The following is a 24,441-nucleotide window of genomic DNA, read 5'->3' as shown; positions in this document are numbered from 1 at the left end:
TTCCCACAAAAAAACTCGCGACAACGGAATAAGAATTTATACTTAAAATATTGTGGCTCTCTCGATCTTCATTTTAAAATAATTAAATTAATGATATTTTGAAGTATATCGACGATTTCGAAATTTGCAATAGTCGCTATATCTTCAAGTCACAATCAGTCGCTGAATGCACATCGCGACTTATTGTAGATTCAAATTTCATTGGAATCGCTTCGATATTTTTCGCGACTGTTAATTTCGAAAATTGTTCTTGAAATATCAAAGTGTTTTCTTATAAAGGGATAAGGTAAGAAAAGTATAATGCATATGTATTATATAATGCACATTGTATAAAACTCGCAATAGGTTTATTTAACATATATAGGACGTGTTTCAGGATTAATTGTTTTAACTCAAAATACAAATTTAGAATCTCGAAACAAGAAAAAATTTTCTTTTGAAAAAAATTTTTGTCTATAAACGCTTTGTTTAGAAGACATTGAAAATTACGAGTAAAAATGGTAGTGTTAGATTTTACTGAATTTAGCATAACTGCGAACTTGTTTCCGTAATTGTGTGTATATGTTAATATTATGAAAACATCACTTCTTGATATCCGCGTACTTGGAATCGTTCGAAATCCTTTACTTTTTTTCCTTTTTTTTTTTTCGTTGATCACATGGATCGATGTATGTATGACCGTATAGATACATATATGTACATACATACATACATGCTATCTTTTTCTAATTAACTGCATTAAAATGTTCTACGCATTTTCGCATTTTATTAAAAACGAAACATTTTTGATCAATATAAAATGCATTGAATTTATATTCCGTTATAAGGCTAACAAAATGGCAGGCGCGTTCCCATAATCACGATATTACCGACGATCAGTCTCATATTAGAATTACTCAATTATTCCCGACCGAGGGTTTATTACCTACTGTCATTCTGCAGTATCTATCTACAATAGATCGACATTTGAATTAATTAGATTAGACAATTATTAAATATAATTATTAGAATTATTCGGCATATTGGCATTGATGGCTACGAAGTATAATTTCTAAATAAATTGAAAATGTCGGAAAATAATAGAAATTTATAAAAATTAAGTTAAGTGCATAAATGACTATGAAAAGATGAGTTATTTAATATTTTATATAATTATATATTATACTGTATTCAAGCAGAACATCAAGTCATGACGTAACTTACATATGTAACGTTAAAATGAATTGTGACTGATCAAAAAGTCACTTTTAATAAATCTTAATTTTATTATAATATTTTATTCATTTTAGATCCATTTTAATATCATAATAACTTTTTGTTCTGCTTGGATATAATATATATAATATAATTATACAATTTTTGTGCGAATAGATATTCCCGAGGACAAGAATTATGAAATTTATGAGTACTATTTTTAGTATTTTTACATTATTAGATCAGATATATCAGCTGAATAATATCATTGTTTATAATAAAATTTTCTTTACACAATAGAAAATTTTGCTTCGTAACATCAGTAATTATGAAAATTAAGTTTGCACAAAATATATTTTCTGTAAAGTCGAGAAAGATCGTATTTAATTATAGATTTTTTTCTGATTTTAATAAATAAAATAGAAATTAAAAATTATTGATCAATTTTCTTGGACCATATATTTTTTTACGTTACGTTATTTTTACGTATATATTATGCATCCTTTTTTTCTTTTTTTAATGAGATCAATATATAGATAATCTAAAATGCAAATATTATAAGGTTTTAATAAAAAAATAAAGCTCTTTATTAAATTCGTGGTAGTATAAATTACATAATATTATAGTTCTTAACTCTATCGGAATTGGATTTGATATTATTTTTATATTTGAAAAATTATTTTAAAAAAGAATACACAATTAAGAGGCTAATGTGCATTTTTATCAAGTATTATTATGCTAATTATTATTTAAATACAATAATTAAGTAAACGAATAAAATATGTAATTTTTAATAAATATAAATTCATAAAAGTGTTGCTTTTAGAGCAAATTTATCACTTTGGCTGAATACAACGTGAAAAGATATATGTTTCATATCTTTTTTATACATTTAATATTTAACAAAAATTATTCTTTGCTTTTTAGGTGTAAAACATAATTTCCAAGAATGTTCATTCACGAAAATTGCTTTTGCGATGTAAGTCTCGGTCAAATAAAAAGATACTATTTCATTCTGACATTCGACGCTCATTTTTAGCGTCAAAAAACAGATCACGTGATTAAAACTATCGAATATCAAGCATCAATTTTGACAGATCACGTGATCTAGCTGTTTTGACGCTAAAAATGAGCGTCGAGCATGAAAAGATATCCTAACGTTTCGTAGTAAAATAATGTCAGATATCTATACATACAACTCATCGGATGTGTGCTTGTGTGTTTGCGCGTTGCTCGAAATATTTCGCATACCAAAAACACTTTTTTCGGTACACTGTTTTCTCCTCGTCAGTTGCGCGTGACGTTTGAAAAAGCAGTGTGCGCGTTTCTCGATCTATCCTCACCCAAGGGCGGCCGCAGCCGCACGCCTGTTGGCACCACTTCTCCCCCCTCCTGCCGGCGCGGCGGCCGGCGACGTGCCTGCTATGGCGATGTTTACAGCGTAGTCACGGCAACGGCTCATGTGATCAGTCGGTGGTCCGTCGCGCGCCGGGTAACAGTAGACGTTCGCGCTGTGTATCGAATCGGATTGTGTTTCGTGTCACGCCGCCGTCGCGTCGCTCGGCCTCGCGGACTGCTGTCTTCTCTCTCTCTCTCTCTCTCGGAATCCGGTTGACAGCTCGACGATCGAACAATTCGACGTCGGACGAGGCGTGAAGTAGTGGCGCAACAAATATCCGGAAAAGTGACGTGCGCGAACGTGCGGCTGACGTATACGCGGTGCGCGAAGCGATGTTACATCGATATGTTTCTCTCGTTTAACGCGGCACTCTGTACGGATTAGAGAACTTGTTAGGACTGCGGACGCTCGCGACGAGGCTCGTAACGCCGAAATGATGAAGCGCATCGCGATAATCGGAACGCCGCCGACGAGATGCGGTTGGACGCGGTTCCCACGTCGCACGCCGTTTCGACCGCTCGATCGCTCGCACGGATAAAGTGACGCGGGGCGCGAAACGCGCGCGCGTGCTTCGAATCAATTGCGAATTTGATGTCAAATTCGTGCCAAATGACGTGCCACGCAAACGCATCAGTGATCGAGTTCGCGAGTGCGATTGACGGATGATCGAGGAGCTCGAGTATCCTTATTTGACTGTCGCAAGGAGAAGAGAAGGAGCGAAGGGGCGCGCGGCGAAGCGACGCGAGGTTCGCGGGTGGGACGCGGAAGGGTGTCTCGCGTAGCGCGACGTGAAGTTCGCGGGGGAAGTTTGGCGCGGTTCGTTACCACGTGACCGCGCGTGTGAATCGCCGGCGCTGCGGCTGGGAAGGACGCGAGAGTGTTTCGCGGTGTGTGTTATGGTCCGCGCGTTTTCGTTCGCGGAACGAAATGAGGGCGACGACGCAGCGACGCGGCCGTCGATGAACCCTAAGGATAGATGCGCGGATCTCGCGTTGGTCGAACAAGGCGCGTGGCCCTGCAAGTGCGCTAGCAGTCCCCAGGCTTGTACGCCGCTCGCCGTCGGCGCGGGCATGATGCCACGAGGTCTGCCGACGAGACGCGGCCTGCAGGCGTTAGCGCTCGTCATCGCTACCGCCTACGCTACGATTCTCCTCTACCAGGCCGTCGCACCGCGCCAGGTAATTCGAACGATCGTTATCATCGTTATCCGTGTCGCCGGCGCGCGTCCTGCGACGCCCGCCGGCGAAGTTGAACGAGATAGATCACTTGAATCTGACTAATAACGTTAGCGTGTAACGCCACTTGAAACGTTCCGCCATCGTCGCCGTATATTTCCTCTTGGCGCGACAAATTAGTTTTTTGAAGCTTTAAATTTGTCTCTGCGCGAATGTGGAAGGAACATTTTTATAATGGTACACGAAAATATTTGATAGTTTTTGAGTAATTAACATTTAAAAGTAAGTGCGTAATTTATAAACTGAGGAGTGTAAACAAAAGTAACAAAATCACATTCCTCAATTAATATTAAGTAGATTGCATTTTTAGAGTTTAGAATTAAAGTTAAAAGGAATGAAGGATATTTAATGTTATTAGGGATAAGCAAATCATATAAAAAAAAAAAATAATTTTTCTTGGTACCTTTGTAAAGGTATTTAAAAATATAAAAATCGTTTCCGAATGAGTCAACAAATTAAGCGCTAACGCGGAACATAATTATTGTTATAATTAATAACAGCTATCTCGGTATGTTACAATAAATTCCTCTGGTAACATGAAGAGATATCCTGTTTATATTAAACGACAGCGCTCACGAAAATAATCGCTTGTCCAAAAGAATATTTTTCAACACTTTCTCAACGCCCTTGTAGCGCCGAGGAAAGCTCGCGCCGCAGGGAGCTCACGAAAATTTCTCTTCGTTTGAATAATATATTCTGGTAATTGTGTGTCGCAGTGGGTCGACGAGATGAACGTGGCGGAAGTGAATAGCCGAAGCGTGATAGTGGAGGTGCCGGCGTCGAGAAAGTTAATCAGCGAGGAGTTGCCGGTGACGCCGCCGGTGGCGACGGCGACTATGGCACCGTTCACGACGAACCTCGACGACGTGTTTATCAGCGTGAAGACCACCAAGCACTATCATCACTCGCGCTTGCCGGCCATCGTCGATACGTGGTTCCAGTTCGCCAGGAATCAGGTGAGCCTCTTTTACCGCCACGCCGTGCAGATCGCCGTGAAATGCCGATATCCCGGATTCATTATCGTCGCTCGATCGCCTCGTTTCTTGCGCCCCGACCTTGCGACAGCCTCGTTACGAATATTGCGCGACCACCTGAAAATACTGAAGCTTCCTGAGAACATCATTCAATAATCGCCGATTACTTTCTGATATGTGATCGCATATCGCATGTGTGAAGTTAGCAACCCCAACATTAAAATTCTATAGTTTTGATTAGAATTCCCGTTTCGTTTTAAAGAGACGAAGAGTTCTCTATAGTTTATAACAAGAGTTCTGCTTACAAACTATTTTTAATTTAAATTTTTAAAAATGGGGGTGCTAATTTCTTGTTAAAATTCATGATCGAATAGTTCTGAGCGGCTATAAACGGCGATAAACTATATAGGGAACTCTATAGGGTGCTAACTTCACACACGCAAATTAGCACCTCACATTAAAATTTCCTTCTTTATTTTGAAGAGACGAAGAGTTTCTTACGAGTTTATAACGGGTTTTTATGCAGATATTATATTGTTTATGATGAAAAATAAAAATATCGTGGAATTTTTAAAAATTCTTTTTATTAAAGATTATATTCGATTCGTTCGTTTTATTCGTAAAAATTATTTTCGTGGAATATTACTCGTTATCATTTGATTCGTCCGTTATTATTCGTGAAGAAAACAGATATGAATCTCTCGAATAACAGCCATAAGAATTAATCGTGTTAAAGTGTGATAAATGCACGCATAGTTTTATCGCGACGTCTCCATCATCGCGCGAGATTCATCTACACGCTTTCTTGTGGAGCGGAATAGACCACACTTTGTACACGACTCGTTGGGTCTTATCCAAGGGTATCGAAGCGTATTCGCGCGTATTTACCGTGTCGCCGATGATCAGCGTGAATTCACGATTTCTCGCGCCGTGGGAATAAGATTCGTTCCACTCTTCCTTCCCTACAATTTCTCATTTGCCTTTTCGTAAATATCGCCGGTACCGTCCATGCCCTGCGAAAACAACAGGCGATGTTCCGTGTCCCGAATAAGATTTACGCGATATTTATCGCCGCAGAATTAAATTGATTGAGTTTCTCTTCTTTTAACCACAATAGATTAAAATCCTTTGGGAAATCTTTTTTCTTAATGCACATGGCAATTAATGCGCACGCTATCTTCACTGATGTAAATTACACATTCGCATGTTCTCGTACTTAGATTTAAATTAAATAATTGCGTGTATGTACACACGTGATGATATATTCCTATTTTTACACATTTATTGATATCGAAAAGAATCGAGTACTAGTTTTCTAGTACTAGTAAGAATTGGCAAAGTAACGAACAAGAATTTTTTTGATAATTAATATTAATGAAGAAACCTTGAGAAGTTCTCATAAGCCGGTATGATTCTTGCGTCGGACAAAGAAACAAAATACTCGTGCATCTCAGCGGCTTCCGCGTCCTTCTGCACTCTTCGCCGGGTTAATATACCGTTCCTCCAGGTAATTACTATCTAGATTTGTACGAGTTCTCGCGTTTCCTGTAATCTCGGTTGATTTCCTTTACGCTCTTCAGGGAACAAAACTTTAGCGAATTGAGTCATGCAAATATATTATCTCATTAATTTTGTTATATAATTTTGTTATATATTATTTCATTAATATTGTTTATTATTCTTGCTTTGATTTTAATTATTTAATTTTTTATTTCATATCCGCGTATTTATTTATTTAATTTCTGATATTGGCAATTGAATATAAAAATTCTTTGTTGAATCTTAAATATGATCTTAAATATGATTAGTCATTTTTGCGGCTCTTTTTATAATATAAATCTTATAAAAGTCTCCATTTTATTAATTTAATCTGATTAATTTATATATTTAATATATTTATAATTAGTCACAATTAATACATGAAAATGTCTTACCAATATTTCTATATCCAAGTAATTAGCAAAGCCTCAAGCTATAAAGAAATTAGAACACGTTAATATAAAATAAATAAATGTTATTTGAAATATTCATTAATTATATTCGTTTTTAAATCTTTCAGTTCCTATTTATGACTGTCATGTGTTAAAATTTAATACATAATGAATATAAAGAACACAGATTTGTGTAGTGACAAAACTCCGAATATTCCTGTCAGAATAATCAGATTTTCAAATAAGTTGAATTAAGAATTGATAAGAAAATTCATACGTCGATGATTTCGAGAAATAAAGATTTATAAGATCATTTATAAATTGTGTATCCGCGCAATTTAGACATTCGTAATTCTCATGACGCGCCGCGGTGTCTTAATTTGCTTCGTATCCTGATTATTCTTTGCTCCCGTCGATCTCACGCTTTTTCCACGCGTATGTACACTCGCATTGCCTGTGACTCGCGTCGGCACGCATTTTCCGCGACGCGAGCGAGAAAAAGTGCGATGAGAATAATAAAAGTCTGTGTCCGGCTGCGCACGGTGGTTTGTGGTTCGTGGGAAGATCTCACGATTTACCTCCGACCCTGACGACCTCCGCGTTAGCCGACTTAGTCCACCCACGAGCACTCTCAACGAACTCACCTTTTTCGTCGTTTCTTTCTCGATAATTAAACGATGCGCCACGATCCCGCAAGTTGGCTGAAGCGATCATTCTTTTATTTGCGTGTGTGAGATTGGGGTTGCTATTGATTCTCACGTATTGCTGCAGAAATCCGGTGCATTCAGTCAGTACATAATATCGTGTGTAAAAACGGCATCATAATTGCATAAAGGAACTTTTTTATATTTTTATGTAAAGAGGAGTATATTGATTTAAATATTCACTTGTTTTAAATATTCACAGTTTAATCGCACAATTAATTTAATGCTACACTTGTAAAAAAGAGTTGATTTATTTACATATATATAATTTATAAATTTTACGCGCGAATTTAAACAGTGAAACAAAAATATCCGGTATAAAGAATTTGGCCGAATAAAAAAATACATGTAATTAATATAGAAGATAGAATAATATAGCGAAGACTTATTTCCTTTCCTTGCGAGATTAGAAATTCACGATCCAATTTATGGTAGGTGATTTATCGCAGTGAGACTAATAGACTTGGGTAGAAACCTGTCTAAGGTTTTAAAATTATTTGCGAAGCAATAAGTTTTGGAAATGTAGATCGATTTCTTTAGATATTCGCAAAATAGTCTTAGCAGAAATGTACATGTTATAAACTTTGAAAATTGATATCATAAAAGAAAGAAATAGTGCATTAAACTCCAATTGAAATGTAAACTGTACATATGTTCACTTTTTAATAAAATTAAATTTAAACAAGTTTTTTTAGAGAATTAATGCAGAAGTTATATTTAAACAAATTTTATATAGAGAATTATTTTGCATATTTGCACTTGCAATTATCGTATAATTGATTGCAATTAATGTTAACGTTATTCATAATGCACGTAAAAAGAAAAGTCCTCGTAAAGAGAAAATTAGAGTTAAATAAAAATTATTTATATAATTTTTAATATATTTATTAATTTCTTATGGTATTGTATTTTCAATTAGAGTTCAATTTTATTGTCGTTTTGTATATAGTCTTTATATATGTAAATATATAAAGACTCTTTTTTGAAGTCTTAAAATAAGCTTTTATGGGTTTTAAACAAGACGAACAAGTCTAAAGTATTGCTTGTAGCAGCTCACTATTAAGGTGTTAAGTTTCTCTCCTAAATTGGACAGAGGTGAGCAATAGGTCGCAATGTTTTGATTATTAATACGTCGTATATATCACAGGTAACGCATTTTAATAATGCGCTCCATTGAGGAGGAACATTGATTGCACATTTATTGTTGGCACAGTCCCCATGTTCGCCTTCCCTCGGCCACCACCTTACGACGCTGTTAATGATCTTTAATGGCCACATTTATACACCTCGCCACCTACCTACTTCTTTTCTCATTCTTATGTTGCTCGGTACTTTACGTGATAATAGGATCAAGTAGTTAATATCCGTTCGTTTAAGTTGTTCTTCAGACATCCGCCTTGAAATCACGAAAACAATCGAGATTTATGTCTTGTTGCAAAATCTCAATTGTTATAATGGTAGTAAAGATCAACGTGTGAACGCGTAATGTATCTGATGTAAATATTTTTATACTGTCTCAATATCATAACATTTTTAATTCTAATTCTAATAATTTATTCGAGTTTTTGAGTTTTGTCAATATTTTCTTGGGTAAAATATCAAAAGTAATTCTAACAATTATTTGTCATGATTTTTAAATATTTATATTAAATATTTTACCAATGAAATGTCAAATTAGAGAATTCTGTTAAAATACAATAAAAGATAAATATATATCATGATGAAATGAACAAGGCTTTTGTTACATGTATGTATTTAATTGTAATCCAAAAGAATAGTTCAATAATAAGCATTTTGTTTGAAATCTTGTCAATTAAATTTCGATAATTTTATACTTAATAGCAATACTTTTTTTCTAAACTTTTTTTGAACAAACTTTGTATCAAGCTGTTATTGGTACCGAAAATTCGACGAAATCTCTTCTTGCGCCCTTCTTCAAATTGGATAGTCATGCCGTTCGATTATCGTGTCATTAAGCGGAGGTGTGGACACACGTGGTTATAGGTACAAATTTTCGTGATTCATAAAAAGAACCCCTCGAGATCTCGAGGGTCGATCGCGGGTCAAAGTCTGGTGTCGTTACCTAGAATGACTCGGCCGATACTGCAATCCCCCAATCGACGAAGGCCGACCCGCACCGGTCGGAACTGGCTTCGGATAATTGGTCGATTACTTTGGTTATTTAAGAAAGTCTTAAAAGGTCCGATGCAATTTCGCGCGGCACGTCGATGAGAGCTCACTGCGCTTCGGCGAATTATTTCCTCTTAATTTCCATTGCTTTTATATACGCTGAGTCGGTAGGGTTCCGATTTTCAATTGATTCGCAATGCGATGTAATCAACGTGCCATCGCCGAATGATATTTATCCAATTCTCCTTGATTGACGATTATGTAGAAATTCTGTCGAAAATTAGATTAGGATTAGAGACAAAAAGATTGAAATTTTGAAAGATTTGACGTTGAAAATGAAAAAATATATTTATTCCTTTATAGCGTTGGATGAATGTTATATCGAATTTAATTTTTATTTATTTTTTATTTATTTATTTGCCGCGTTTAGGAACAATTTTATTATGTAACTCATAAATGACGTATCTGATTTATTCAATTTTTTTATTAAACTTCATGAAACATTTTCGTCTTGTATTGAGCCAGAAGTTGTATCATTTCGTTTTCATCATTGTTATATTGATCAAGCTATTATTTATCTTAATTGTTAAATTTATTTTTTAATAATTTTTGAAGTTGTAGAACACTCGTATAGAAATTTGTAAATATATTCGTAATATATCTTTATAACTTCTATTTGCTCCGGAAATTAGTAGGAGGCAATGTTTGTTTCGCGTAGGTAGAACGTTAAATTTCCTTCCACGCTTTAGGACAAATTCGTCTCGCCTAATTAGACATAACGAGCGAGTCTTTTAATATGAATTCTACGCTCTTGATACATTCACAAACGTTTTTATATCGCGATACGGCTTACACGAGCCGAAATAACCAACACTCAGGCCAGCTCAACGAATTCCCGGGAAAAGCTCGAAGATCAGCTTAACGACGGCTCTTTTAAGTACGACGTACGTGCGGGATTAATGCAATTATGTCGATGTAACGCGACGCCGGTGCCACTGACGTCATCGCGATACACCCGTCTCTTATTTTTGTACACGACGTACATTCGTTGCCGGATATTCATGTTCTTTCTGGGAACGCCGACGAGAGTTCTCCGGTCTCTCTCTCTTTTTCTCTATCCGCATGCCTCAGATAAACGTGTTGCAATTGTATTTTTCTGTAGTGTAACTTTTTACACGTGCTATTTTTACGTTTGTCACGTTGTGTCCCGCCACGGATATCCGTTATGGCCACATCCGAGATATGCCGGCGGACTTATTGAGGCAACTACTGCAGTTTACTTTCAGTTCCGTTTTTAAAGCTTACATAATTTCCGATACACACGCAGCCGATTAAATATGCTCGCGGAAACTGTATCATTCATTAAATATCACGCATTATTTATGTACCATTGATTAAATAACGCATTATTTATGTGATGCATTGCATACTGTCTATTCAAAATACGCGATTTATATATAATTCTATTTTAATTAATGAAATGTAACACGAAATATAACATTGGCGTGTGCAACGTGCATTCAATGAGCTAATATCGGCCGATATAAAATTTATGGAGACATTATAGAAATGTCGTGCTTTAGTTGCAATCGAATGTTTCTAACAGGCCTACGCTCGCGGAATTTCATTAATGTATCATTTTAGCAGAGGAAGTTGCGAAATGTAAAATTACGCAGCCAAACATCGCGTTTTCTAAAATTTTCTTCCTCTTCCTCTTCGGTTCTCCCGATGGCTTACGAGACCGACGCGATATATCGTTGCGTGAAGATCATCGGGACAATGCTTCTGACGTCTGGAGCACCATCTCCTCCGGCCGTTCTTGCTCTCGTTCACTTCCTGAAGGGAACTACTCTTGGGAACTAAAAATAAGCGACTACTTTAACACGTGCAGCGTACGCCGATCGTAACGTAACGATGCTGCGATACGTTCGAGTCCCAGATGCAACTGCCGCGGAAGGGTGTGCGACGCGACAGATACAAATGGAAGAGTCTCAGCACGCGGTGCTCTGAGATAAATTTTCCAGTGCGACGAAATACACGAGAAACTTGAATAGTCCCTAATTGAAAGTATGCCCACTTTATCACAGTTTCATGTCTCCGGGGATTTTTACAGAACGACTAGACTTTGAACAAAGCGGATATAGAGTAAAAAAGATTTATACATTTCTCTTCTTTCAAAGACATTTTAGTTTATAACGCGTTTTATTTATAGTCTGCAACTCGAATACATTGATAACTATATTTTTAACTTTTTCAAGTAATATTTTATAGTGGAAATAATATTCCATGACTGCGCGAGTTAGAATTACAAAAGCCCTTTCTTGTAACTTCTAAATGACAGAAATATCATTCTCGTGATATTGCGCGTATGTTTATAATTTACATATGACATTTTTTTTAAAACGAATACTCGTTTTTATCTCTTGTCTCTGTTTTCGAAACTCGTTTCGATTTCGTTATCTCGAATACAAATGAGAGAAGTGTATCGTAGTGGCGTAAAAGTGCTTCAAGGTTGCGTGATTTATTGCATACAACTGACGCGGATGGAGCGATCGAAGCGTTTCGAAGGGATAAGAAAGGGATTGAAATTTATGATCGATACGTGATGCGTGTTGTTTGGCTGGACGGTCTGCGATAAACAATCAAATGCGTACGTGCCGTAGCGTGATTATTGCGCCGCATCGGGTATAATCGAAAGGGCGTCGCGTATGTATAATCAAAATATAATGATTTTTTTTATTTCTCTTTGCAGACCTGGTTCTTCACCGACAGAGACGATCCTTATTTCCAAAATCAAACCAGTGAGTACTTATTAATAATTTCTTACTAACTATAAATACTTGCGTCAAAAACTTTCTAATCGTCTAATTATTTGTGTCTGTCATTTAATTATGTGTTGTTTTATTAAGAAGAACGCATGATAAAATTTTTATTTTAAAGCAAAAATATGTTTGATCTGATAGTAACATCGAATAATTGATCATACGTATCTTTCAATTATATAATAATAATATTTGACTTGTTCACGTTGCTTGAAATTTCCAAAAATTTTAAGAAAAATCAGATGAATACCTATATATTCGGGCGTTAAAGAGAGAAAGCGAAGACTCTTGAGTGCAAAAATTGCAAGCAACGCGAACAGACCTATTATTACATAATTGATCGTTCAACTTGATATAAACACACATTCTCTTGTTTATTTATTACTATCCAGAGACGATATCGCCTTTATTTTTTCATCGCACAGAATTTATCGATTTTTCTCCCGTGCTCAGTTTGCAACATGACTGCGACAATATGAATATAGGGTAGTTTCGGGTATTTTCATATATCATGCATTTATACTGCGTCACCGATTGCAGTTTTACAAAGAAAATAAATTTACATGAGCAGTAATGACAACGAATGTTGTCACGTCGACCATCTCGAGGTCGTGAGAACACCTGTCGATGTATGAGAGCGTAAACATTTTCCGTACAAATAGCTCTATTAAAAAAGAGACCCAGGCGAAGCACGTATATTCCTTGTGTAAGACAAGGCACGGATAATTACGACGGCGGGCCTTAATGGTCGTCCTCATTTATGCGATAATTGCTGGCGAAACGAGCGCAAATGTGCAGGAGCTCGTCTCGTGCTTCGCTTGTAGGAGCAGAGCTGCTCGTCAATCATTTCGAAAGTTTAGTCATATCCGCGTCTCGGTCATCCGTCCAGAGAGTCGGATTAAGGTGCAGTTTTTGGGCAATTGCTTAAGGCATCTTCGAATTGAGGGCGTTGAAATAAAAAGATGTGATATGATCCTTATTTGCTTTACTATTTCATTATCTATTATTATGAGACGCGACTTATCGTAAATTTTTAATCAAAGTAGATAAGCTAAATTAATTTCATAAATTTTGATAAAATTTCCAGATTTAATAAGTTTGCTAATGCGTATTTTATCTCTTCATAAATTCATTAAAATATTTCAATCGAATTAATGTAATATATTATGTAACAAAGCTTCGATTTTACTTTTGTCTTTGCGACGGATTTATCTTTGGGTGTGTGTAATATATGTAATAAATTATAACGTAGAAATAACAAGTAATATGGAAATTTAGAATTTTGTTGTCACAAGTTCTTGGTATAAATATACGATATTTATAATTGTTATTATTAAGCAGATTGACTTGTTTTGATTATTAAAATAGAGTGAAATTAATTAATATAAAGTTAAATAAAATTATTGTATGTAATTTTGAAACGAGGAAAAAAAGATATAAAATTATTTCACGTTATCTACGTCGATCTTGTTCTCGCTTAAAGATGTTCTTTAAGGGAATGTTATCGTTTCATTAATATCGCGGCGTGAGTACGTTAACACGTTGGTATTGGATAATTACTTACTGATCGAGACACCGGGTGTCCAATAAAGAGAAATCGATGTGTCGAAAGAGGCAGGAGGGCACGTGTGCGAGTTGTTCGATAGGTTCCACAGCAGTATTCTACATACATTAGTGTTAGGTCGACCGGTTTGCGCAACTCCGCACGCAAGAACGTTGCACGAGATCCTGCAATGATCGATAGATCAATCAATTGCGTCAATAGCCTCTTTAATATGTGGAAATTTAGAATTTTGTCGTCACGAAGCTCTTGGCTAAAAATATGCGATATTTTAATTGTCATATTACTAAGCAAATTAACTTGTTTTGATTATTAAAAGAGATTAAAATTAATTACGTAAAGTTAAATAAAATTATTCGCTTGAATTAAATGCGATTTAGATTTCTAATTTCTGTTGATATTTCTCTTTCGAGAATTAATTGATTGTATCAAAAAATATGAAACGCAATTGTTTTTAATTAATTTTAATCGATTAAAATAGAAATATTTTTACTTTTGCTGAAGTTTATTAATTGTTAAATATAATTGTTTTCTTTGATATTTAATTCTGTCGTACACAAAATTTAATTAAGAGTTACTGAAATTTAGTATAGCCAATTCGAAAATAAATTTATATCAAGATTTTATTATTACTGAAGCAAATTTTCGCATTCTTTTTACAATGTACGGAAAAATCGCACTTATCGTTTGCTTCAATCACAATGTGACAGGCTTATAATACTTGATATAATAACAACGGCGAATTTTGACCGGCGCGATATCATTGCCAACCTACTATGGAGTGCATTCCCAATTGTACCCTCGGGCGCGGATGCAGATGACGAGCAGGCGGAGAAAGCGGATGATGAGAAATGGCCAAGGGAGGACGGGAAGATGCATCGGGAACGTGAATGATACACACGTGGACGAGGTGAAAAGCAAGCTCTCGTTCGCGTTATTTCGTCTTGGACAATAACGCTTGTCGTTCGCGCGTCCGAGTATAAGAAAGGAAACGAACGAAATTGCGAAGGGAAAGCATCGCAATTACGGGACTTTCGCACGCGAGATGAGATAGCATTGAGGATTCATTTGTAATGACACGAAAGCCGAATGCGTGTACGACGGTCGTAGGGATACCCAAGTACACTCTCGTGTAAAAAAAAAAAAGATGAAATCGCGCGGATCGCTGCAGCGCGCGCAGGCGCTCCTATAATAAACTCGATATTATTTCATGCCTCGCTCATAACTCGGGCCACGCATTAGTCACGAGCGGAGGCAGGAGCGTGGGTGGACGGCGCGGGTCCCGAGGAGGATAATATCGGGTGCGGAAGGTCGCAGGAGGAGGGATGAGCACGCGAACCCTCGGGCACCGTCCGACATTTGACCTCACCACGCGCTCCGCACCGGTTTGCACCTCCGCATCGGCCATTTCTCATTACCGTTTCTACCTGACTCGAACTCGATCCATCCTTCGCGATTTATCCAGGTGTGGATGTCGACAATCTCCCGCGGAAGTTCTCTCACGTAATGGCATCATAGCAAATGCCGGTTTATAAGAATTAATTTGATTGATCATTTAATTACGCGGTATTTGTTTTTTTTTATATTTAAATTGCTCCCACGAAGAACAAGAAGATATATTTTGTTTGAAAATACAGCTTTCAAACTGTATCGAACGATTGATTACGATCAAGCGTCGAGGTACTTGCTCGCTAGGTGAAATATAGCACTCGTATTCACGCGCCACATGAGCACGCGCACCAATGAAGGAATCACGATGTATTCGGCATGCGCGATTGTCGTGCGAATCACCGCGTCACCTTCAAAATCAGAAGAGTCAAATACCGCGCGACAATAACAAGTAATGCCCTTCGGCAGTGAACAACAACTTTCTCTGTTTTCCTAATCGCTGCGGGTTCTAGATCAATATTTTCTTGACGAAATTTTCGGAACTCAATTCATAGGAGCTCCGAGAAGCACAGTGATATAAAAACGACGCGCAAACGTGGCCGGGCCATAATCGAGAAAGATCGGAAACATCGAGTGTTTATAAAGCTTCTCGCGAATAGTTAGTACTCGCAATCTCGAATCGTCTGAATCGTGATTCCTGCGCATCTTCTTTCGAAGTTAAGCTTCATTGTGAGCTGCAGATTCGCAACGCATGTAAATGTAATTTAATAAATTGTGAATATAGTATTGTCCTCAGTGTTGCAGAGGATGTGTGTGTCATTTTTACTTGCGTTAAGTAAACTGTTTTACGGCTCCATTATCTCGAAACATATTTACTTTTCCGTAAATATATATTTGCATTTATATCACGATAAGATTAATAATTATTTATTTTATACATATTGTGTATATATATGTTGTATTTATAATTTAAATCTTAAACAGAATTTAAGGCTTGATGCGCAAAATTCTCTATAAGTTGTATTATAAATTATAAATATGAAATTATTACGATGCTAGGGCGCTCTGAACGACCTAAATTCTCTGTAAGTCGTAAATTATAAATACGAAAAGAAATTGTGAAATCGTGTGTTGGTATGCCAGTGTGGCTTGTTATTGAACATTGTTATTGAACGTTGTTATTGTTAGAAGCAAATCAGTCATGACCGAGACACGGAGCTGTGCGGGCACTTTAATATATAGAAACGATCCTTTGGTAATTTTCGCTTCGGATTTTTCTTTCCTTTTACGTATAGTTTAATTTAAAATAATTCTTCGACTACGATTAATAATTACTTCCGGTTTTATAGTTTTGGTAAAAGGGATATACGTGTATACGTGTATCATCGATCGCGAGATATCCTCTTTTGGAAAGGATGGTTTTTCGCTCCTGAAGAAGCGAGAACCATCAGCCCGAAATTAATTAGACCGCCGTAGCGGCGGCCCACGAGGATGATTATTAACCTCTTAATTAATTGCACGCCCACCCTACATTCAGCGCCCTTCCTTTGCTTTCAGACGGCCACATGATCAACACTAAATGTTCATCCTCGCACAATCGGCGTGCCCTTTGTTGCAAGATGTCGGTGGAGTTCGACAGATTTCTCGACAGTGGCCGAAAGTGAGTACTATTGTCAACCTTCAAATAATTTATTCGATCAACTAAATATATTAAAATTTCTTATAAATTCTCCGAGAGAATAGTTTAAACATTAAGAATAATTAAACAAATAAGGTTAAAAATAGCAAAATTATTTAAAAGCAAAACAATTGTAAAATCGAAACTACGTAAAAAGAATATAAAAAATAAGAAAAGATATCTTAAAATATTTTATACTTTTAAACGGCGTTAAGATGCGTTAATTTGTTAAAGTGTGTTGAATTTTTAAATGCGATCAGTAGAAACAAAAAATTGCTTGTGAAATTATTGTATCATTTATTTTACATATCTATCAAATTTCATCAAACTCAAATCGGACTTGACGAGGATTTCTTGTTTGAAAGAAAGAAAGTAAGCGAATCGATTTAAATTTCTCGAGCTGAATATTGAGTTTAATGTGATTCCAAACATCGAAGTACGAACAGCGACTATCTCGATAGTATTATATATAAATTTCACGAGGAAGAAGTATTTAATACTTTCTCCCGCCAGGAATCTATCTATCTGTCTGTCGGATCTGTCCAGACAGTCTACCACAAATCTCCGATTTGGAATCGTCAATGTTTCACCTCGTACGTTCGTAAAGGTATCTAACTGCCATTGTACGCATTGTTCGTCGTGAACGTGTATACATATACAGTGCACACTACCGAGTATAGAATCGAATACGTTGAACGAATATCGAGTATTATCTGACGTACAGCCGAATAGCGGATCGGTAATGGAGACCCGGACGTCTATACGAAGAAAAGAGATACGTGTCTGGCGCCGGATAACCTCGACGTCGAATATAAAGCCTGTCTTCGGCAGCGATATTTATTTGCCCGGATGGCGATACGCCGGGTGTCCTTACGTTTCGCGGCTTATCGGATCACCGGACGTGCCCGAGATCGGATAATTGTTCCGAGAACAGGTTGCGACAGTGCTGTTCCTTCCCATGCGAGACAATTGCGTGGATAATCTTATTAGCGCGCGAAATGTAGGATACGAACGAGATAAAGTGTAGATGCGGATGCGAGAGAGATTTCCACTTTATGGCTAGTCTTCACCTCCTGCAGGAGCGAAATCGTTTCAGTTTCCGATATTACTGTCCGATACTTTATAGACCCCATATTACTATATATATATATAACGATTTCTCATATTAGATGCCGGATATAACAGACATTGCACTATACAGTAAATTTTCTTTTATACAGATGAAGGATGATGCACTATTTTTGTACCAAACTATACTTAATACGTTGTTTATGCTAAAAAAATTTTTTTAAGTATAAACAGCGTAATAAGTATATTATTAATCGAATATTATTAAAATTTAATTCGACAGATATAAAAATATAAACCAATAAATATAAAATGTTTTTAATTGTTTTTTCTATAAATTCAGCAAATGATAGTTTAACAAAGTAATTTAGCAAAATTTATTTTAAAATGGAATTTAACTACGAAATAAAAACTTAATTTTCAGATTTGAATTGCATATTCTAAACATATATTTATAATATTCATTAATGCACGGAACAGCATTTTATAATTTGCGTTTTAAGTAGATTATTCATCATTACTTTTAAAATGTTAGATTAAATAATTTTTTGCAGAACCGACTGTTTGACGTAAAAATAAAAAAAACTTCAAATTATAATTAAATTTAATACGAGTATATCAAAATGTGGCGTATTCAACTAAAGAATCACGCCAATTAATAAGAATGATCCATAGTTATATACTATTTCAGCAAATCGTCCGATGCGGAAACATAAATCGTCGATCATTACCTCGCTATTGGCGAAGGAAATATAAATGCGCCTACTTGCAAAGTAATAATAATCGCGCTATCTGTAACCGCCTTTCACCGGAGTGAGCATGAAGCAAGATTCTTAGCAAAAAAGAAATAGAAATGCGTTAATTCATAAATATTTGCATAATACATAGACGCGTAAATTGAATGAATAAAGTCTAAAAACTTTAAGCAAGCAGAAATGTAAATTTTAATAAACGAGAGGAGCATACTGATGTGAAAGATGTAGGATCAACCTGTTGAGCCCTTCAACATTAATTATCCTAATGCTTGTAAGTTATGAGAGAAAACGACATTCCAAGAATACTATTGAGAAAATACAGCATACGTCCGAAGAATTCTTATGCGATTAAACTTGATTGTACTAATAATTAGAAACTTTAACAATATTATCACGTTTCACACAACTAAGATTTAATAAATGAATATATTTTAAATTATATTAATAAAAACATGCCGGCAAAATGATCAAAAAACTAATATCGTTTCTTCTTTAATTGTTTTCTGAACATAACTTATATCAACGATTTCGATATATATTTATATATTTCTGTTAGTGCGTTAATAATAATATTTCACATGTTCGCTCAGTACTGACATAATATAGCCGATTTTTCATTTCAACTCGAGTTTACCGTAAATTTGAATCTGGAACTCCTCGAGCGTGCTTTTATTTTCTTTTCCCTTGAATCGAACGCGCGTATATCGATTCCGGACAATCTCGGAGTATGAAGAGACGTTAATGGATTTGCATAGGTGCGTTTTTCGAGTGTGGAAAGCGACGGTTGATGCACGTAGAAAAAAAAGTAGTCGTTTAAATGCGACTACGCGAAGGCAAACTTCGGTAACCCCGCCCGGGACTTCCGCGTTGTTTGCGCACGAAAGTGTTATTGCTTCGACTTGACCATCGAAAATTCGTGTTTGCATAAGGTGGCCTAAACGCCAACTAACGTACGCGGTTCATACACACATGCACACGCGCGTGCGCACACCGGTCTACGCATCGTCAAAATATTATCTCTACGTGAAGTGGTAGCTCCTAGAAAAACACATCTAATGGCCTGTTGCCGTCACAGGCGACTCCGTCGCAAACCAATTAACGTAGTCGGCATTTCCTTTCATTTTGAGAAAGACATCTTTTTAATATTTAGCTATACCTACATGCGTTAAAGTTTCAAAACGGGAGAAAAATCCGGAAACAGTCTTTCTTATAGATTGTTATTTCAATTATTCTCTCTTGAATCGAATGTGTGATCTGTCAAAGAATTCTTCTACGATATATCAGCAATATTTGTTTTCGCACAAATCTTTGCGACATTACACGTGTTACGCATCTGATATTATCAGAAAGTAAATATGTGGGTTTTGCCAATACTGTGCGGTTTTACATAATTCTTTGCTGGTATGAAAAGTACCGCTTACAATAATACATCCCTGCATATATGCGTTCCCAGGCGGGTTGCCCGAAGTTTGCCTTTGCGTAGTCGCGTTTAAACCGTATCTCTTTTTTTTCTACGTGCATCAGCCGTCGTTTTTCACACTCGAAAAAACGCACCTATGCAAATCCATTAATGTCTTCTTCATATTCCAAGATTGTTCAGAATCGATATATGCGCGTCAGTTACCCACGCTTTGATTTATTATGATAATAAGTGATGTATACGTTCTTCCGCGTTTGCAGAACAGAAGGCCTTTTCGTCTTTGATCTTTGTATCTCCATGTTCATGCACCGTCGCATGTTCCCTTTAGTTTACTTACCTTCACCGCCTACCTAAACAAGCGGTTTAAGTACCGACGACAGAGTGTTATGGGAAATTAGTCTACTGAATACTCGACAGAGCGAATCTCTTGTACGTCGCGGTAAACTGTTTTAATTGGTCGATGTTTAAATAACAGTCTTCTATTATTTAAAACATCAAGCAATTTTACGCCTATTATCTACATGCGTGACGCGATACAATTTCTAAAAATCTAGCAATATTTTACGATAAAATTGATGTACACGGGAATGTTTGTTTAAAGCAGTTAATATCGCTGATCTTTTCCGCGTGAATGAACACGCGTTTTTTTTTCGTGGTTCTCTTAGGCCATTTCAAAATGGTTCGCGAAGAGAGAGAGAGAGAGAGAGAGCATTCCTTTGTGCTCTTTCAAAAAGTCTACAATACGCCACGATTCTCTGGTACGAAAGCGACGAAGAGAAAGAGGAAGGTAGGGAAGGAGGGTAGCGGTGTCTCTCATCGAGCTCGTCCTCGTGTCGAGACAGGCGGGGAGAGATTAAAGACGGAGGGAAGTGGTACCAGCTGGCCAGGAGGAGACGATTCAATCTCTTTCTCTTCCTCCTTCTTACCAACTGAAGCCTTTCGAGAGGGCATCGAGAGGACGACAGGAGATAGCCGGAGAAAGGGAAAAAGTGTCTCGAATGTCACATGCGGGTCTGCTATGTTTCTTATTGCTCTTCCCGTCTTTAACTACCTCCCTTCGCTTCTACGGAAAATCTGTCTCTTGTACTTCCAGCTTAGATTTATTTTTCTTTCTTTTTTGCATACATTACGCGAAAAAGGGAAATAATAACGATGAAGGCTTCATTTAATTTTTATTGAAAATAAAAATTTAAATAAAAATATATTAAATAATTATAAGTTAAATAATTGTTAATAAAAAGTTATTGTCTCAATTTTTTCGAGTATTTTTAAGAAATTTTAAAGATCTTAAGAAGAGATAGATGAATCATACTCTTTTAAAGTTTACGAAATTTAAAGATATATAGGCTTATTATCTTAAATTTCTTGAAAAAAAAAAAACAGTTATACTAACATTTAGACGCTGAGATACCATCGATGTTTTTAAATACGTTTCGTAACTGTGCGAGATTAGTTCGACTGAGATAACACATGTTTCTTTTCGAGGCGTGGAATTTCAGTGTTTTACTGCTTAACGCGTTACGGCTTCTCATCCGTTTAAATTATCGCCGACAATTTCACACTTTGCTCCGTCCAATTATACAAACGTTTTACGCACAGCCACTTAGATCCTCAGCTTGATAAAGAATAACTGTGATGCAAATTTACGAAACTTTATATCGTGATTTTGATAGAATTTTTAGGAATGAATACTCTTACAGAAGTTTGATTAAAATAAAATCTTACAAGTGCTTGATCTTTCTTAAAAGCTATTGTGAACGTAAATGATTCGCTACTTCTTAATCGCTTCGCTATGTTGAACGATCATGATTGTAACATCGAAGTATAATAAATTTATTAAAACTCATCTACTTTTATTTTATCTACTTTTCTAAGTTATTTCTAACAAAGAACTAAATTCTTCTATTTAATTTTTTGCGATATTTTAATTTTTTTCAGATTTAATATTTTCGTAAATATTTTAATCATGAAATTAATTTGCAATATAGTTGCAATATAATACGATAAACTCGGTCAAATGTAACTATTTCGTAAAGGTAAAAGGATAGGTCGAGGAATGCACGCGGATTATCTTATCGCATCCTTGACGAAACCCTACAGTTTGTATAACGATACCGCCTATCATATATTCAAATAATATTTATTTTCCACGAAGCCCTCATATCAGAAGTCTGATACACTCGGTATTTTTCAGGCTTTTAACATAGCGTCAAAAAATACCTGAATACATTCTGTATTTTTTAATTTATGTGAAAAGTAAGATATTTGCTGTCAGAAACAGTTTTTTTAAAATGTTTAAGACATAATTTTAGTTTATTATTTAAAACAATAAAAAATTTTTATTTTTAGTGTTTATTATATTTTAATGTTGCAATTATTGTCGTTTAACATAGCGAAGCGATTGAGAAGTAGCGAATCATTTACGTTGAATAGCTTTTAAGGAAGATCGAGCATTTGTGAGATCTATTTTATGTGCACACGGAAAGAACAATTTTGCTGGATACAGATCTGAAAATAATTTTGTTGGAAAGTCAAACTGATTGCTAGAACATCAAAACATTTTATAGCAATGTTTATCATTTTTAACTTTTCAACAAAATTATTTTGATGGTCCAACAAGAATTATTTTCAGATCTGCATCCAGCAAAATTTTTGGACCTAACAAAATCATTCTTTCCAAGCAGCGTTTTTAATAAAGTCGACAATTTATGGACACTTTAGCTTTGAATGTCTTACCGCGATATTCATAAATATTGACGCACGCGTTTAAGTGCGTATTCGCTCGTCGATCTCCACTCGAGCGTGGTGCGCACTGACTTCAATGGGTACTGCAGATTAGAAGGAAAATTCTTCCGCTTTTTTCGCACTACTTCGCTTGCCTTCCCCCCCTTTCCCCTCTCTCTCGTATCATCGCTTCGAATGGTCTCTTGGTAATTACGGATATCCTTGGATACAATTATCCAGCGCCACGAGCGCGCAGCACACCAGGACAAAAACTTGCACCGCTCCTGGACGTGGAGTTCCCGCAATGGTTAACGTCGCGTGACTGCGTATTATACATATACAGGGCTGCCGGTAATGCCGCGTAATAAGCGTTTAGAGATGTCGGAAGGACCGCCTTGCGCTTTTCCCTTTTCTTTTTTCGGAGTCTTCACTCTACTCACCGTTCTTACCATGATTTCATCCCGTGGGCGCTGCGCCCTACATGCGTCGCGTTCATGAGTCCAGATTTCTCAACACCTTGACATGATAAATGGTGCTTGGCGTGATACTTTTTATCGTACCGACCTTTAGAAATTATTTGCAAGATATTAAGTAATGCTAATAAAAAGTGGCTGTATATTATATCAATATTGTCAATGAAAATCTGGAAATACAAGAAAACGAACAGAATGTTCAGATGTACATTTATTTTACGTCGAATATTTCGTATCGGTAACGAATTGATTTCCTCGCGTTCGTATTTTACGGCGCACGACGCGTTGTATGTTTACATTCACGTTGGCCTTGCATTGTGCTCGAGAGAAGTCGAGTTGGCAAACAACCTTGTGTATCGTCGCATTACGTCTCGAAACGCGATAGGGGCAAGTACTAAGAGATACCAAACGCGATCTCTCACTACAAAGTACAAACATTTAGAGATTGCCGTGTGATCAGTTTACTCCCGCGATTCGTAAGAAACGACTATTTATCGTTCCTTAGTGTAAAAGACAGTCCTTTATTTCAGATAGCTGTCCTTTAGATTTATTTTTTTTAAATTTACTTATCCTTTATTTTAACAATACGGGAAATAAATAATAATAAAACATATTATAAATATAATTTGTTTTTGGTCTTTTGTTAATTTTTTTTAGTTTTTTTAAATTAAAATTATTCTGATTAGATCTGTTTTCATTTTTTATCATTTTAAACTTATTTCAGATATAAATCAAGAGCTTGTTCTCTAGGATTATAGTCGAAAGTTTCAATCTATTAAAAAACTGCGCATTATCTCATTTTGATGTATGTATTACGCAGGAAAATTTCGTAATGCGTAGATTGAGTCACAAATGGTTTGAAAGAATATAATTATTATAGGATCAAAGTCCTAAAATTTTTAGATTAGTCTTTTCTCTAAGAAAATATGGTCACCATAAGTATTGTAAGTCTATAGGTAAAAGAATTATCTATGCGATTTTTAT

The 24,441-nt window shown here is 36.1% G+C and overlaps 1 protein-coding gene across 1 annotated transcript in view; it reads left to right on the top strand.

The window, feature by feature from the left end:
• Positions 1-3,378: 3,378 nt before the first annotated feature.
• The window catches only part of LOC105456218 (fringe glycosyltransferase), an 84,495-nt gene continuing 63,432 nt past the window's right edge, over positions 3,379-24,441 (top strand). Inside the window, exons 1-4 of the mRNA XM_011700100.1 lie at positions 3,379-3,771; positions 4,545-4,784; positions 12,320-12,368; positions 16,897-16,999. Coding sequence (XP_011698402.1) covers positions 3,490-3,771; positions 4,545-4,784; positions 12,320-12,368; positions 16,897-16,999 — 674 coding nt within the window. The 5' untranslated portion in view covers positions 3,379-3,489. The remainder of the gene's footprint in view (positions 3,772-4,544; positions 4,785-12,319; positions 12,369-16,896; positions 17,000-24,441) is intronic.

This window comes from Wasmannia auropunctata, unplaced genomic scaffold (genome assembly GCF_000956235.1).
Source record: "Wasmannia auropunctata unplaced genomic scaffold, wasmannia.A_1.0 LD335736.1, whole genome shotgun sequence".
Lineage (NCBI taxonomy): Eukaryota > Metazoa > Arthropoda > Insecta > Hymenoptera > Formicidae > Wasmannia > Wasmannia auropunctata.
The sequence above is the reverse complement of the archived record's forward strand: the minus strand, read 5'-3'. Positions and strand labels throughout refer to the sequence as shown.